Raw genomic sequence first — 14,802 nt, 5'->3', positions numbered from 1 at the left:
TTCTGATCTCACAACAACCTTTGGTTCATTCCTAGTGGCACCCTGGTGGTGGTCTCTTCATGTCTTATGGCTTCCAACAACCCACAGCACCTGCCTCATACTGCCCCCCCATCAGTCCAGAGACATTTTCAAAGACATCTTAAATCCCATTTCTTTTTTGAGATATTTTCTGATAATCCTTCTGTGAGATAATAATCCATGAGTATTTTCACATTTCTGCACAGTCTGGATTTTCTGAGCAATAGCACTGACAAACTTTGTTAAATGATAGTGTATAGCCAACAGTCCTTGGAAGTTAGAGATGGTGTGTTGCTTCTGAGAGACTGAGAAATTCATCTCTACCTGTGCTATTTGCTTACATTTCAGAGTAATTCCTGAGAGAATTACTGAATTTCAGAGTAACTCCCTGGAGATAATTGCAAAAACTTTAGAGTAAAAATCTCTCTCCCTCTTTCTCTCCAGAAAGGAAGATCAGCCTATATGCCAGCAAACTATATAAATTTGTTGTTGATAGGTTCTGTTAAGTTGGTTCCTACTCAGCAACCCTATGTACAACAGAAGGAAACACGGCCTGGCCCTGTGCCATCCTCACAATCGTTGATATGTTTGAGCCCATTATTGCAGCCACTGTGTCAATCCATCTCGTTTGAGGTCCTCCTCTTTTTTACCAACCTTCTACTTCACCAAGCTTGATGTCCCTATCCAGGGACCAGTCCCTCTTGATAACATGTAAACTACATGAGACAAAGTCTCACCATTCTTGCTTCTAAGGAGCATCCTGGCTGTACTTTTTCCAAGACAGATTTGTTTGTTCTTCTGGGAGTCCATGGAATAGTCAATATTCTTCACCAATACCATAATTCAAATGTATCAACTCTTTGTTGGTCTCCCTTATCCACTGTCCAACTTTCACAAGAATATAAGGTGATTGAAAATACCATGGTTTAGGAGCATCTTAGTCCTCAAAGAGACATCTTTGCTTTTTACACTTTAAAGAGGTCTTTTGCAGCATATTTGCCCAATGCATTTTTTGACTGCTGCTTCCATGGGTTTTGATTATGGATCCAAGTAAAATTAAATCCTTTACAATGCCAACATTTTCTAAATATCCAAATTCAGAGATTATAATATCAAGGTCTCTCACCACATCACTCCATGGAGGCTTTGGCTGGGGATGTGTACACTAACATGCTCCTTGAATATTAATGTATTTTACTGTATTTTTCCTGTCAAGATCAATCTTCTCTCTTTCTTTCCTTTCTCTCTTTCTGTTATAAAAACCATAAATGAACAATTCTTCTTTCATGTACCATTTTAAGGGTACTTCTCAATTCTTGCATTGTATTTTATATTTTCAGGTGCACGACTTACCAGTCAGTCCCACCTATCAAATATTTTTAAAAGTACACCAAATTTTATTTTTTTTTTCTTATTAGACATTCAGAAAAAAAATATAAAGAAAGAACCCATTTTTGGAGGGCTGGATAATGTGTGGGAAGTCACTCTCCATCACTAGATTTTTTTTTTTTTTAATTCTATATTATACCAAGAGTTTGTCTAAACTACTTTCTGGAAATAATGAAAAACTAGAAAAGTTATTAATCTATCCAGATAGCATGTACCACAGGAAGTTGAGGGTTGGAGGATAGAATCTATAAGGAAGAATTTGTTAAAATGAAAATATATATAACTTAAAAAATTCATTTTCTAAACTTTGTAAACATTTTATTTTAAAGTTAATAGTATTAAAATAATTCCTGGGAATCAAATGTTTTAAAAATTTGTAATGTTCGACTATTTTATCTTGCCAAGATTATGCTTTGTACACAAAATGTCAGATAACTAGACCCAGTTACCATATTGTGTAGATCATTATATTACCCAAGATGTGGAGATTTTGCTTCTACCATCAAGACACTGAGTCTGTTACTCTACCCTCTTGAATCTCCTTTGCAGGTGTGGTTTGCTTTGATAATAGGTAGTGGCAGAACTGACCTCGTGTGAGTTCTGTAGCAGAAGCTTAATTGGTCTTGCAGCTTCCACTCTCAATTCCTTGAAACCTGAAACCACCATGCTGTGAAGATGCCAATCTAGATTATGAGCAGTCACATGCAGGAAACCCAGGGCACCAAAGTGACCACCACTACTATGTGTCAAACATGAGACGAAGGGCCTTTTTGGACCTTCTGGCTCCAGCTGAGTTATGACTACAGTCACATGAGTGATCCTAGATGAGACTAACAGAAGAACCCAATTGCCAAGCCACAGACAGGTGAGTAATAATAAGTTATTATTATTATTATTTTTTATTCTTAGGACATCAAGTTTTGGGGTGATTAGGTTTGCAGCAATAAATAACTTACATACCATATTATATTTTAGATGTTTCAAATAACACACATTTCTAGTGAAATATAAAATGTGCCATCATTTGGATAGCTCTCTTAAAATATTTCATTAAAATAGACTTGTCACTTATGAGCTAAATATCTCAGTGCTGAAATTACCTCACAAATATTAAAAGTATTGATACTGAAAACTTATTTAAACAAAACAAAAACATTGCATTCAACAGACTTTATTGAAAAATGGCCAGGGGTTAATGATTTAGGACTTGATAAGCAGAATCATAGCCAAAACAGTAAAAAAAAAAAAATCACCAGGTGATTATAACAACAGTATAAACTACATTTATAGGGGCAACATTTTCTTCCTATTCCCTCTCTGATTTCTGACTTGTAACTCCAAAAATCTCCATTGTGCCAAAGAGTCCTTGTTAAAATCCATGTATTCTTTTCTTTGCCTACCAAATTCTCACTTAACCAACTTCAAAACCAAACCAAAGCAAACTCGTTGATTTGATGATTCAATTCCGGGTAAAACAGTGACCCTATAGAACAGAGTAGAACTGCCCATTGCATTTCCCAGGAGTGGCTGGTGAATTGGAACTGCTGCCTTTTTGTTAGCAGTCAAGCTCTTAACCACTCTGCCACCAGGTCAAAGGAGAAGCAAATTCCACAAAACTGACACCACAGATGACCCTATTAGAAACGAGGATGTGATCAGATAATGAAATGCTATCTGTTTGTAAAAACACGATACCTGCTTTGAAGCTAGATTCTAACTCTTACGGTTGTATGCTACTTGCTCCACCCCACATTCCTCACTGTTAAATAGTCATAAATAGGCAACAAGATATGCAATGGTTTAAAGACCGTTGTTTTCTCACATGTGCTCAGATGTACGTACCTGTAGTGTCGGTGAGGTCTTGTCCATAGTACCCCAGCTGAGCACCCAGACCTGGTCGTGTGATTTATCATAGTGCAATTTCACTGGGACAGGGTCTGTGCTTACTGCCTGTAATAAGTAACAATAAAGGAAATATTTTCAGAATAATATATTAGTTTAAAGATTGTCCAAAAAATGTGGATGAATCAGAGTTTAGTTGTCAGATTTAAAATTTATGTTGCCAATTATCTGATTTTCTAAAGTGCCATTTGAACTGCCATCATTGGAAATACCCCCTTTCCTCACACACTCTTGTTGTTCATCCTATGCACACTTCTGTATCATCTTATGTTCACTCAGCACCTGCGCAAACTGTGAGCCATGTCGCTATTTAGAAACTCAAGATAGAAGTTATTAATAGGTGCATTTTAAACAATTATTGAATACAAGTGAGAACCACGTTTACGGCACTAGGTTTTTTTCCCATTTGAATGCTGATTATGGAATTTGATCATCTGTAATGCTGAGAAGCCGAAAATCTGATATACGTTTGCAGTTCTACTAACGGATTACGTAATTTACTTTCTTTAACGAGAAACTCACAACAACACACAGAAGGAAAAGCAGGTTTTTTTGTTTGTTTGCTTTTGTACCATGCCTGGATATGTTAAATGTGTTTTTTTCTGCTAAAATTTATAATATTTAGCCTTAACTTAAAAATTCCAGAAAATAAATAGTTGCCAGGAAAGGATTTTTTTTAATTTCAAGCTATTTATATATTGTAGGTTCCCACTTTTTTAAAGTAATTTCCTGTCATAGTAACTTTAATCTCTTTTCTAATTTTATAACATAAAACAAATTGTATCCAATTCAACGACCTTTATCCAATTATAAAAGCATTTCTTTCCAAAGCACTGGTGAATATACTTAAAGAATTTTCCAAGACCTGATTCATAATATAATGCTTTTCTCAGTGGGTTAGTAAAAATTAAACTGCAGGGAGCCAAGATGGCTGACTAGGTAGAAGCTACCTCGGATCCCTCTTGCAACAAAGACTCGGAAAAACAAGTGAATAGATCACATACATGACAATCTAGGAACCCTGACCATCAAACACAGATCTAAAGAGTTGACCTGAGTGACAGAGACTGAAAACGAACAACCACGGGGAAGCGGTGACTATTTTCAGAGCCTGGAGCCAGTGTCCCAGTCGGAAAACCTTGGCGCCGGGCTTTGGACTGGGCGCAGGGGAGCTGAGCATGGCATCCTGAGATGGTGCAAATACGGGGCACAGCCCTAGCCCCTGAGGTGACCACAGGCAGTGCAGCGACGCGGCTGACAGGAACAGAAGTCACCGGGAGGCAGACTGGTTTTGGAGCCAGGAGCGCGGCGTCCCAGCCAGGTCACCTTGGTGCTGGGCTTTGGACTGGGAGCGGAGGAACTGACCACGGCTTCTGAGACAGTGCAAGCACGGGACGCAGGCCTGACCCTCGGGGGCAATCTCTACCCAGCCAGCGCACACAGTCGATGTGCCCCTCGGGAATCTCAGATAAAACAGTCATCCCAAGCAAGATAAGTAACTTTGTCTATATTCTGGGGTGCTACTCTCTCCTATTTATCTGAACCCTCCCCTCCCCTTCCCAGGAGGCTTCATTAACATTGGAATTTCCTGAGCCAGAGAGTGAACTGCATTGCAGTTTTTCTTTCTTTTCTTTTCTTTTTTTTTTTGGTCTTTTCCTAACCCATTCTCCTGACCTGAGAGAAGCAGCTACAAAAAAAACCAGGGACCAAAAATCCTTCCCTAATTGGACTAAAAACACAGAACCAGCTCCAGCCAAGCTTATGTGATCCACAGTCTTGGGCTTTCATCCCTACAGGGAACAAGGTGGCTATTATAATGCAAAGGCATTTCTGATAGGGATCTGACTGTAATTGTTTTAGCAGATTACTGGAAACACAAGTTTCCCAGGTCTGATATCTCTGCTTTTTCAACAGAGTCCTCGCTGACCCACAACAGGGAACTGAGGGCTGAAGCTCCCCCCAGACCACCTAGCCTCTGGCCTTAGGGGTCTAAGGAGGGTAAGATCTACCAATCTGTAGAGGTACTTGCATTAGAGGCCTAAGGTACAGCTGCAGAGCCCACCCACCAAAGTGCTTTAGGAATAGAGACACACCTACCTCCCTGGCACTTGGGGGAAGCCTATCAGCATCCTGCCCCCCCTGGAGTGTGAACCCCTGCTGCTACTAGAATCTGGTGCACACAACTATCACCACTACTTCTCTAGGTGGATAGGTGACAGTCTGCACCACACGCTTGGTGACCCAAAATCAGATTCTACTCAAGAATAGTGAATGGACTCTTAGGCTTATATTTCTGGTAACAGCCCAAACCAGCTGGTACTATGAAGGTGAAATTAAAACATTTCCAAATAAACACAAGCTTAGAGAATTTGCAAAAACCAAACCAAAAAAAAAAAAAAAAAAACAAATACTAAAGGAAATTGTTTGGTCAGAAAACCAATAATATCAGATACCAGCACAACACAAGGTCACAGAACAGAACATCCTGATATCAACTCAAATAGGGAAATCACAAAAACAAATTAAGATTAATTTTAAAAACAGAAAAATGCTCAAAACAGGGCATCATTGAAGTCAATATGTAAAAGATCACAATAATCAAAAAGAGGGACTAAATACAGGTGGCATAGAACTGCCATATGGAGAGTGATACAAGGCGATATAGGACAATACAAGTTAGGTTTTTACTTAGAAAAATAGGGGTAAATATTAAGGTAACCACAAAGAGGTATAACAACTCCATAACTCAAAATAAAAACCAAGAAAAACATAACGACTCAGCAAACATAAAGTCAAATACTATGAAAATGAGGAATACACAATTTACAAAGAAAAACGTCTCAGCACAAAAAAGTAAGTGGAAAAATGAAAGTGTCAACAACACACATAAAAAGGCATCAAAATGACAGCACTAAACACATACTTATCTATAATTACGCTGAATGTAAATGGACTAAACGCACCAGTAAAGAGACAGAGAGTCTCAGACTGGATAAAGAAACACGATGCACCTATATGCTGCCTACAAGAGACACACCTTAGACTTAGAGACACAAACAAACTAAAACTCAAAGCATGGAAAAAAAATATATCAAGCAAACAATAAACAAAAAAGAAGAGGAATAGCAATATTAATTTCTGACAAAATGGACTTTAAACTTAAATCCACCACAAAGGATAAAGAAGGACACTACATGATGATAAAAGGGACAATTGATCAGGAAGATATAACCATATTAAATATTTATGCACCCAATGACAGGGCTGCAAGATACATAAATCAAATTTTAACAGAAATGAAAAGTGAGATAGACACCTCCATAATTGTAGCAGAAAACTTCAACACACCACTTTCGGAGGACAGGATATCCAGAAGGAAGCTCAATAGAGACACAGAAGTCCTAATTACAACCATCAACCAACTTGACCTCATTGACTTATACAGAACACTCCACCCAACTGCTGCAAAGTATACTTTTTTTCTAGCGCACATGGAACATTCTCTAGAATAGACCACATATTAGGTCATAAAACAAAGCTTTGCAGAATCCAAACGTCAAAATATTACAAAGCATCTTCTCAGACTATAAGGCCATAAAAGTAGAAATCAATAACAGAAAAATGAGGGAAAAGAAATCAAATACTTGGAAACTGAACAATACTCTGCTCAAAAAAGACTGGGTTATAGAAGACATTAAGGAGGGAATAAAGAAATTCATAGAATGCAATAAGAATGAAAACACTTCCTATCAAAACCTCTGGGACACAGCAAAAGCAGTGCTCAGAGGTCAATTTCTATCGATAAATGCACACATACAAAAAGAAGAAAGAGCCAAAATCAGAGAACTGTCTCTACAACTTGAGCAAATAGAAAATGAGCAACAAAAGAATCCATCAGGCACCAGAAGAAAACAAATAATAAAAATTAGAGCTGAACTAAATGATTTAGAGAACAGAAAAACAATTGAAAGAATTAACAAGGCCAAAAGCTGGTTCTTTGAAAAAATTAGCAAAATTGATAAACCATTGGCTAGACTGACTAAAGAAATACAGGAAAGGAAACAAATAACCCAAATAAGAAAAGAGATGGACCACATCACAACAGACCCAACTGAAATTAAAAGAATCATATCAGATTATTATGAAAAATTGTACTCTAACAAATTTGCAAACCTAGAAGAAATGGATGAATTCCTAGAAAAACACTACCTACCTAAACTAACACAATCAGAAGCAGAACAACTAAATAGACCCATAACAAAAAAAGAGATTGAACCGGTAATCAAAAAACTCCCAACAAAAAAAAAAGCCATGGCCTGGATGGCTTTCCTGCAGAGTTCTACTAAACTTTCAGAGAAGAGTTAACACCACTACTACTAAAGGTATTTCAAAGCTTAGAAAATGATGGAATACTACCTAACTCATTCTATGAAGCCACCATCTCCCTGATACCAAAATCAGGTAAAGACATTACAAAAAAAGAAAATTACAGACCTATATCCCACATGAACATAGATGCAAAAATCCTCAACAAAATTCTAGCCAATAGAATTAAACAACATATCAAAAAAATAATCCACCATGACCAAGTGGGATTTATACCAGGTATGCAAGGCTGGTTTAATATTAGAAAAACCATTAATGTAATCCACCATATAAATAAAACAAAAGACAAAAACCACATGATCTTATCAATTGATGAAGAAAAGGCATTTGACAAAGTCCAAAACCCATTCATGATAAAAACTCTCAGCAAAACAGGAATTGAAGGAAAATTCCTCAACGTAATAAAGGGCATCTACACAAAGGCAACAGCCAACATCTCTCTAAATGGAGAGAGCCTGAAAGCATTTCCCCTGAAAACGGGAACCAGACAAGGATGCCCTTTATCACCGCTCTTATTCGACACTGTGCTAGAGGTCTTAGCCAGAGCAATTAGGCTAGACAAAGAAATAAAGGCATCCGGATTGGCAAGGAGGAAGTAAAATTATCTCTATTTGCAGGAATCCTCCAGAAAACTACTGAAACTAATAGAAGACTTTGGCAGAGTCTCAGGTTATAAGATAAACATACAAAAATCACTTGGATTCCTCTACATCAACAAAAAGAACATCGAAGAGGAAATCACCAAATCAATACCATTCACAGTAGCCCCCAAGAAGATAAAATACTTAGGAATAAATCTTACCATGGATGTAAAAGACCTATACAAAGAAAACTACAAAGTACTACTGCAAGAAACTAAAAAGGACCTACTTAAGTGGAAAAACATACCTTGCTCATGGATAGGAAGACTTAACATAGTAAAAATGTCTATTCTACCAAAAGGCATCTATACATACAATGCACTTCTGATCCAAATTCCAATGACATTTTTTAATGTGATGGAGAAACAAATCACCAACTTCATATGGAAGGGAAAGAAGCGTTGGATAAGTAAAGCATTACTGAAAAAGAAGAAGAAAGTGGGAGGCCTCACTCCACCTTATTTTAGAACCTATTATACAGCCACAGTAGTCAAAACAGCCTGGTACTGGTACAACAACAGGCACATAGACCAGTGGAACAGAATTGAGAACCCAGATATAAATCCATCCACATATGAGCAGCTGATATTTGACAAAGGCCCAGTGTGTCATTTAATTGGGAAAAAGACAGTCTTTTTAACAAATGGTGCTGGCATAACTAGATATCCATTTGCAAAAAAATGAAACAGGCCCCATACCTCACACCATGCACAAAAACTAACTCCAAGTGGATCAAAGACCTAAACATAAAGACTAAAACGATAAAGATCATGGAAGAAAAAATAGGGACAATGTTAGAAGCCCTAATACAAGGCATAAACAGAATACAAAACATTACCAAAAATGACAAAGAGAAACCAGATAACTGGGAGCTCCTAAAAATCAAATACCTATGCTCACCTAAAGACTTCACCAAAAGAGTAAAAAGACCACCTACAGACTGGGAAAGAATTTTCAGCTATGACATCTCCGACCAGCGCCTGATCTCTAAAACCTATGTGATTCTGTTAAAACTCAACCACAAAAAGACAAACAACCCAATCAAGAAGTGGGCAAAGGATATGAACAGGTACTTCACTAAAGAAGATATTCAGGCAGCTAACAGATATATGAGAAAATGCTCTCGATCATTAGCCATTAGAGAAATGCAAATTAAAACTACGATGAGATTCCATCTCACTCCAACAAGGCTGGCATTAATCCAAAAAACACAAAATAATAAATGTTGGAGAGGCTGCGGAGAGATTGGAACTCTCATACACTGCTGGTGGGAATGTAAAATGGTACAACCACTTTGGAAATCTATCTGGCATTTTCTTAAAAAGTTAGAAATAGAACTACCATACAACCCAGAAATCCCACTCCTCAGAATATACCCTAGAGAAATAAGAGCCTTCACACAAACAGATATATGCACTCCCATGTTTATTGCAGCTCTGTTTACAACAGCAAAAAGTTGGAAGCAAACAAGGCATCCATCAACAGATGAATGGATAAATAAATTGTGGTATATTCACACAATGGAATACTATGCATCGATAAAGAACAGTGACGAATCTGTGAAACATTTCATAACATGGAGGAACCTGGAAGGCATTATGCTGAGTGAAATTAGTCAGAGGCAAAAGGACAAATATTGTATAAGACCACTAATATAAGATCTTGAGAAATAGTATAAACTGAGAAGAACACATACTTTTGTGGTTACGAGGGGGGGAGGGAGGGATGGTGGGAGAGGGCTATTTACTGATTAGTTAGTAGATAAGAACTACTTTAGGTGAAGGGAAGGGCAATAGTCAATACACGGAAGGTCAGCTCAACTGGACTGGACCAAAAGCAAAGAAGTTTCCGGGATAAACTGAATGCTTCAAACGTCAGCGGAGCAAGGGCGGGGGTTTGGGAACTATGGCTTAAGGGGACTTCTAGGTCAATTGGCAAAATAATACTATTATGAAAACATTCTGCATCCCCCTTTGAAATGTGGCGTCTGGGGTCTTAAATGCTAACAAGCGGCCATCTAAGATGCATCAATTGTTCTCAAACCACCTGGATCAAAGGAGAATGAAGAACACCAAGGTCACAGGATAACTAAGAGCCCAAGAGACAGAAAGGGTCACATGAACCAGAGGCTTACATCATCCTGAGACCAGAAGAACTAGATGGTGCCCGGCCACAACCGATGACTGCCCTGACAGAGAGCACAACAGAGAACCCCCGAAGGAGCAGGAGAATAGTGGGATGCAGACCCCAAATTCTCATAAAAAGACCAGACTTAATGGTCTGACTGAGACTAGAGGAATCCCAGTGGTCATGGTCCCCAAACCTTCTGTTGGCCCAGGACAGGAACCATTCCCGAAGACAACTCATCAGACATGGAAGGGACTGGACAATGGGTTGGAGAGAGATGCTGACGAAGAGTGAGCTACCTGTATCAGGTGGACACTTGAGACTGTGTTGGCATCTCCTGTCTGGAGGGGAGACAGGAGGGTAGAGAGGGTTAGAAACTGGCAAAATTGTCACGATAGGAGAGACTGGAAGGGCTGACTCATTAGGGGGAGAGTAAGTGGGAGTATGGAGTAAGATGTATATAAGCTTATATGTGACAGACTGACTTGATTTGTAAACGTTCACTTAAAGCTCAATAAAAATTATTAAAAAAAAAAAGTAAACTGCAGTTGTGGCTTGATAAAAAGAAATACATATTTTGACTTAAATGTTGGCCAATTCAGCCTTACTAATGCATCAGTCTTTTAACGTTTTGCCCTGTATTCCACCTACTTAAATTTTAAATATTCTTGGATTACTGAAATCATTCTTTGATCTCTGAAAATGCACAATTTAAAAGTTTTCTGTATCAGAGTCCTGACCTTTTCTTCCTGGCTAACAGAACCATGATACTGGTCTAGGATCAGGAGAGCAGTAGTGTCCTCAGGGAAGGTAGACCCCTTGGCCAGCACTGGGGATCTAATCAATGAGTAATTCCATCCCTTTTGGCAAATACTAAGTTTCCGAACTTCTCTAACAGCTTGGAGTAGTTATGTAGCATATTCCAGCAAATGTGTTGTAAAGACTAATTTGAAGGATGATTTCTGAGACATGTTGCATTCTGTCAACAGACAAGCACAGGAGGAGCCTTCCTTGACCCACGTTTTTCTTTCCTCTTGCTTTAATGCTGTCATGTGAGAATGTCAAGCCTGGAGTTTCCAAAGCCAAAGCCATTTTGAGGCCATGAAGGGGTAAGCTTAAAGAGTAAAGCCAGCATTATGAAGATGCAGGAGGAGAAAAATAAAAAGAAACTGAATTCTTGATAATAACCTTGAGCAACTACACAAACTTAGAACAGATGTTCCTCAACTTTGTGTTATTTGGGATAAATGAATGGTTTTGATGCTTAAGAAATAGGCTAGTATTCTGTTAATTGTAATCAAATGATTGCCAGCTGTTTCATTTAAATTTCTTTATGTACTGATCAATGATTTCAATACCTATATGGAAAAGGGCCATTATTAATCACTAAACTAATAACAAAGCAATAAGCTTTCCTTGGTTTTTCATATTCCCCCCTTTGTACACTAACCTTGATCTATCATGCAGCTTAAGATGCAATAACTTTAGGTTTTAAAAAGTGTTAAAGATAAAATAGCTCAATAGAAACAACATAAACAACAATAACAAAACCTGATTGTTATTCAATTCTTAAAATAAATTACAAAGGAGCGAAGGTCTTTAGATAACCTCAAATACAGAGAAGGAACAATTCGAATGAAAATTTCCAAGTTGCTGGCTCTCATAAGGTGCTTTTGTTTTCTTTAGCAGCTCTTATACATATTTTTGTAATATGAGCATACCACATCCCATGTTGTTGTGTGCTGTCAAGTCCATTCATACTCATAACGACCCTACGGGACAGAGCAGAACTACTAATAGGGTTCCTGAAGCTGTGATCTTTATGGGAGCAGATCTAAGAGTCTTTCTCCCTTGGAGCATCTGGTGGGTTCTAACCACAGACCTTTTGGTTAGCAGCTGAGCACTTAACCATTGAGCCACCAGAACTCCTTACTACAATCCACAGTTTATGCTAGTATGAGTCAGAATCACCTGGACAGCAATGGGTTTGGATTAAAAAAAAAAAACGCTGTCAAGTTGATTCCAACTCACAGGACATAGGTTGTATTATTTATCCAGATAAGGAAGCTAGGTCAGACTTGCCAGTGGTCATTCAGCCAGCAAACAGCAGGGCTGGAATTTGATAAGCCAGTTGCTGCAGAGTTGATTCCAACTCAGGGTGACCCCACGTTTTCAATGGCTGGAAGTAGATCAGCAGGCCTTTCTTCTAACACATCACTGCATGGACTCAAACCTCCAGACTTTCCATTAGTAGCTGACTAAGTTAACTGTTGACAACATCCAAAGACTCCTGGAATTGGACAGTCTTTGCTTTTCCAACGTGAGAAGCTCTCTGCTCATGAAAGGACCTCTTGCCTTCCAGTTGATTGACAGTTAATTCCTGAGAATGTGTGGCTATGTTGTTTTCTTATTTCTAGCTCAGATATAAGTAATTTTTTTTTTGTTTTTTTCTATATCTCTTTTATAAGAACCCACAGGGTCCAAATGTATGTAGTATCATCTCTAAAAACTGTACTACCCTAGTGCATTATCACTGAGAGGCAGTGTATGTCATGCTAAGGAGCATGGGTTCTGAAGCCAAACTTCAAATCTTAGCTTCTTCACTTAAAAATAAGATGGAGATACTAACAACACTTGAAAGAATTATTGTAAATATTAGATGAGGTAGTAAACATAAAGAGCTTAGGGTGTCCCTGGAAAATACTAAAGCAGTTGTCATCAAGTCATTTCTGACTCATGATGACTCGTGTGTCAGAGTAGAACTGTGCTCCACACGCTTTCAAATGACTTCATTTTTCGGAAGCAGATTGCCAGGCCTTTTTTGGAGGCACCCTGGAGCAAATCCTAAGCACTAAATAAACACCACTACTGCTACCCCTACTAGAACTAACACTAACATCACTGCAATGAGAAAGGCTGCTTGAATTGGAAGCAGCTTCATGACTGCTGATATCATCTTGCTTTAAGGTTAGAGATGCTCTTCATTTAGCAAATGGAGAAACTGATACCTAGCAGAGAGAAAAAAATAAACACAGCCTGTCTATGCCCAGGAAGTATTTACGGACTAGAGGCTGGGAGAAGCCTTTAAAACTATTTGATATGTGTTAGGAAATAAAACTAAAGACCAACTGCTATGAAAGCTTAGTGGAAAAAGTGTAATGCAGGACGAGGGAGAAGGGGAGGAGGTGGAACTTCAAGTAAGACTTAAAGTGTGAATATTTTTTGATATGGGAAGACAGGGACTATTTTTTTTTTAAATTAACTCATGAGAATATATTACAGGAGGCATAAGAAAGCAGTCCATGATTAATTGCCTGAAAATGAATTCAGATTTATGTATTTAAACCAAAAAACCAAACGAGTTGCTGTTCAGTTGTTTCCGGCTCATTGTGACCGCATGGGTTTCAGAGTAGACTTGTGCACCACGGGGTGCTCAATGGGCAGGATCTTTCAGAAGTAGATCAGCAGGCCTTTCTTCTGAGGAATCACTGGGTGGATTAGAACCACCAATCTCTTGGTTAGCAGCTAAGTGCTTAACTGTTTGCGCCACCCAGGGACTCCTTATATGTATTTAAAGGAGAAAAATACAAATTTTCAGAAGAACCCTAGAATTTTACAAATATCTCATCAATGGTTTCCAAAATTTTTGATAGCACATGCATTGGTAATATTAACGATACCACCAAATATGTATATTTATGCACTTAAATATTATACATTGTACTATTGTACCAACACATTACATATACAATATAAAATTGTAATAGAATGAGATAAAAATTAAATTATATGAGATTAAAATTGCCTTTTAGCCTTATTTATTACTAGTGCAAAATGCTTCATTCCCTAATTTTAATATTTATCATTATACTCAATAATTACAAAAATTATTGCCAATTTAAAAAATATTCATTCTTCAAAAGAAATTCACCTAGCACTTTGCCTTTAAGCATTTCAAAATTTGTTCCTAAACTCAGGTTTTCTTTTGGTGTTTTGTTCTAAAAGTTCAACCAAACTGAAAAAAGGCATGCAGATGAAAATGTGGATAAAAACACATCTGAGACACTTGATTTGGAAAAATTTTAACTCATTAGGGAAATTTGTTTACAACTTTTGCAAGTGTGCATATATAACAGATTTCACAGGGGGGATAATTTACGTAGTTTTCAGCAACAAAATCACTTAGCAATGACAGAAATATTTTCAAACATCCATTTTCAGAATAACCTCTTTATAATCCAACTTTCAATCAAAAAGCAGTTATTTCCCTACCCATTTTTGCACCATCAATTTTTGTGAAGGGATAAATTACATGTGTTTGCTTTTCTGAAACATCAGT

At 37.8% G+C, this 14,802-nt stretch overlaps 1 protein-coding gene across 3 annotated transcripts in view; it reads right to left on the bottom strand.

Moving 5' to 3' along the window:
* The window catches only part of FSTL5 (follistatin like 5), an 873,776-nt gene that overhangs the window by 92,804 nt on the left and 766,170 nt on the right, over positions 1-14,802 (bottom strand). For all 3 annotated transcript variants that reach the window (XM_049906161.1, XM_049906162.1, XM_049906163.1), the window contains one exon: positions 3,250-3,357. In XM_049906161.1, the coding sequence (XP_049762118.1) occupies positions 3,250-3,357 (108 nt within the window). The remainder of the gene's footprint in view (positions 1-3,249; positions 3,358-14,802) is intronic.

This window comes from Elephas maximus, chromosome 13 (assembly GCF_024166365.1).
Source record: "Elephas maximus indicus isolate mEleMax1 chromosome 13, mEleMax1 primary haplotype, whole genome shotgun sequence".
Lineage (NCBI taxonomy): Eukaryota > Metazoa > Chordata > Mammalia > Proboscidea > Elephantidae > Elephas > Elephas maximus.
This window is presented reverse-complemented; position numbering and strand designations above follow the sequence as displayed.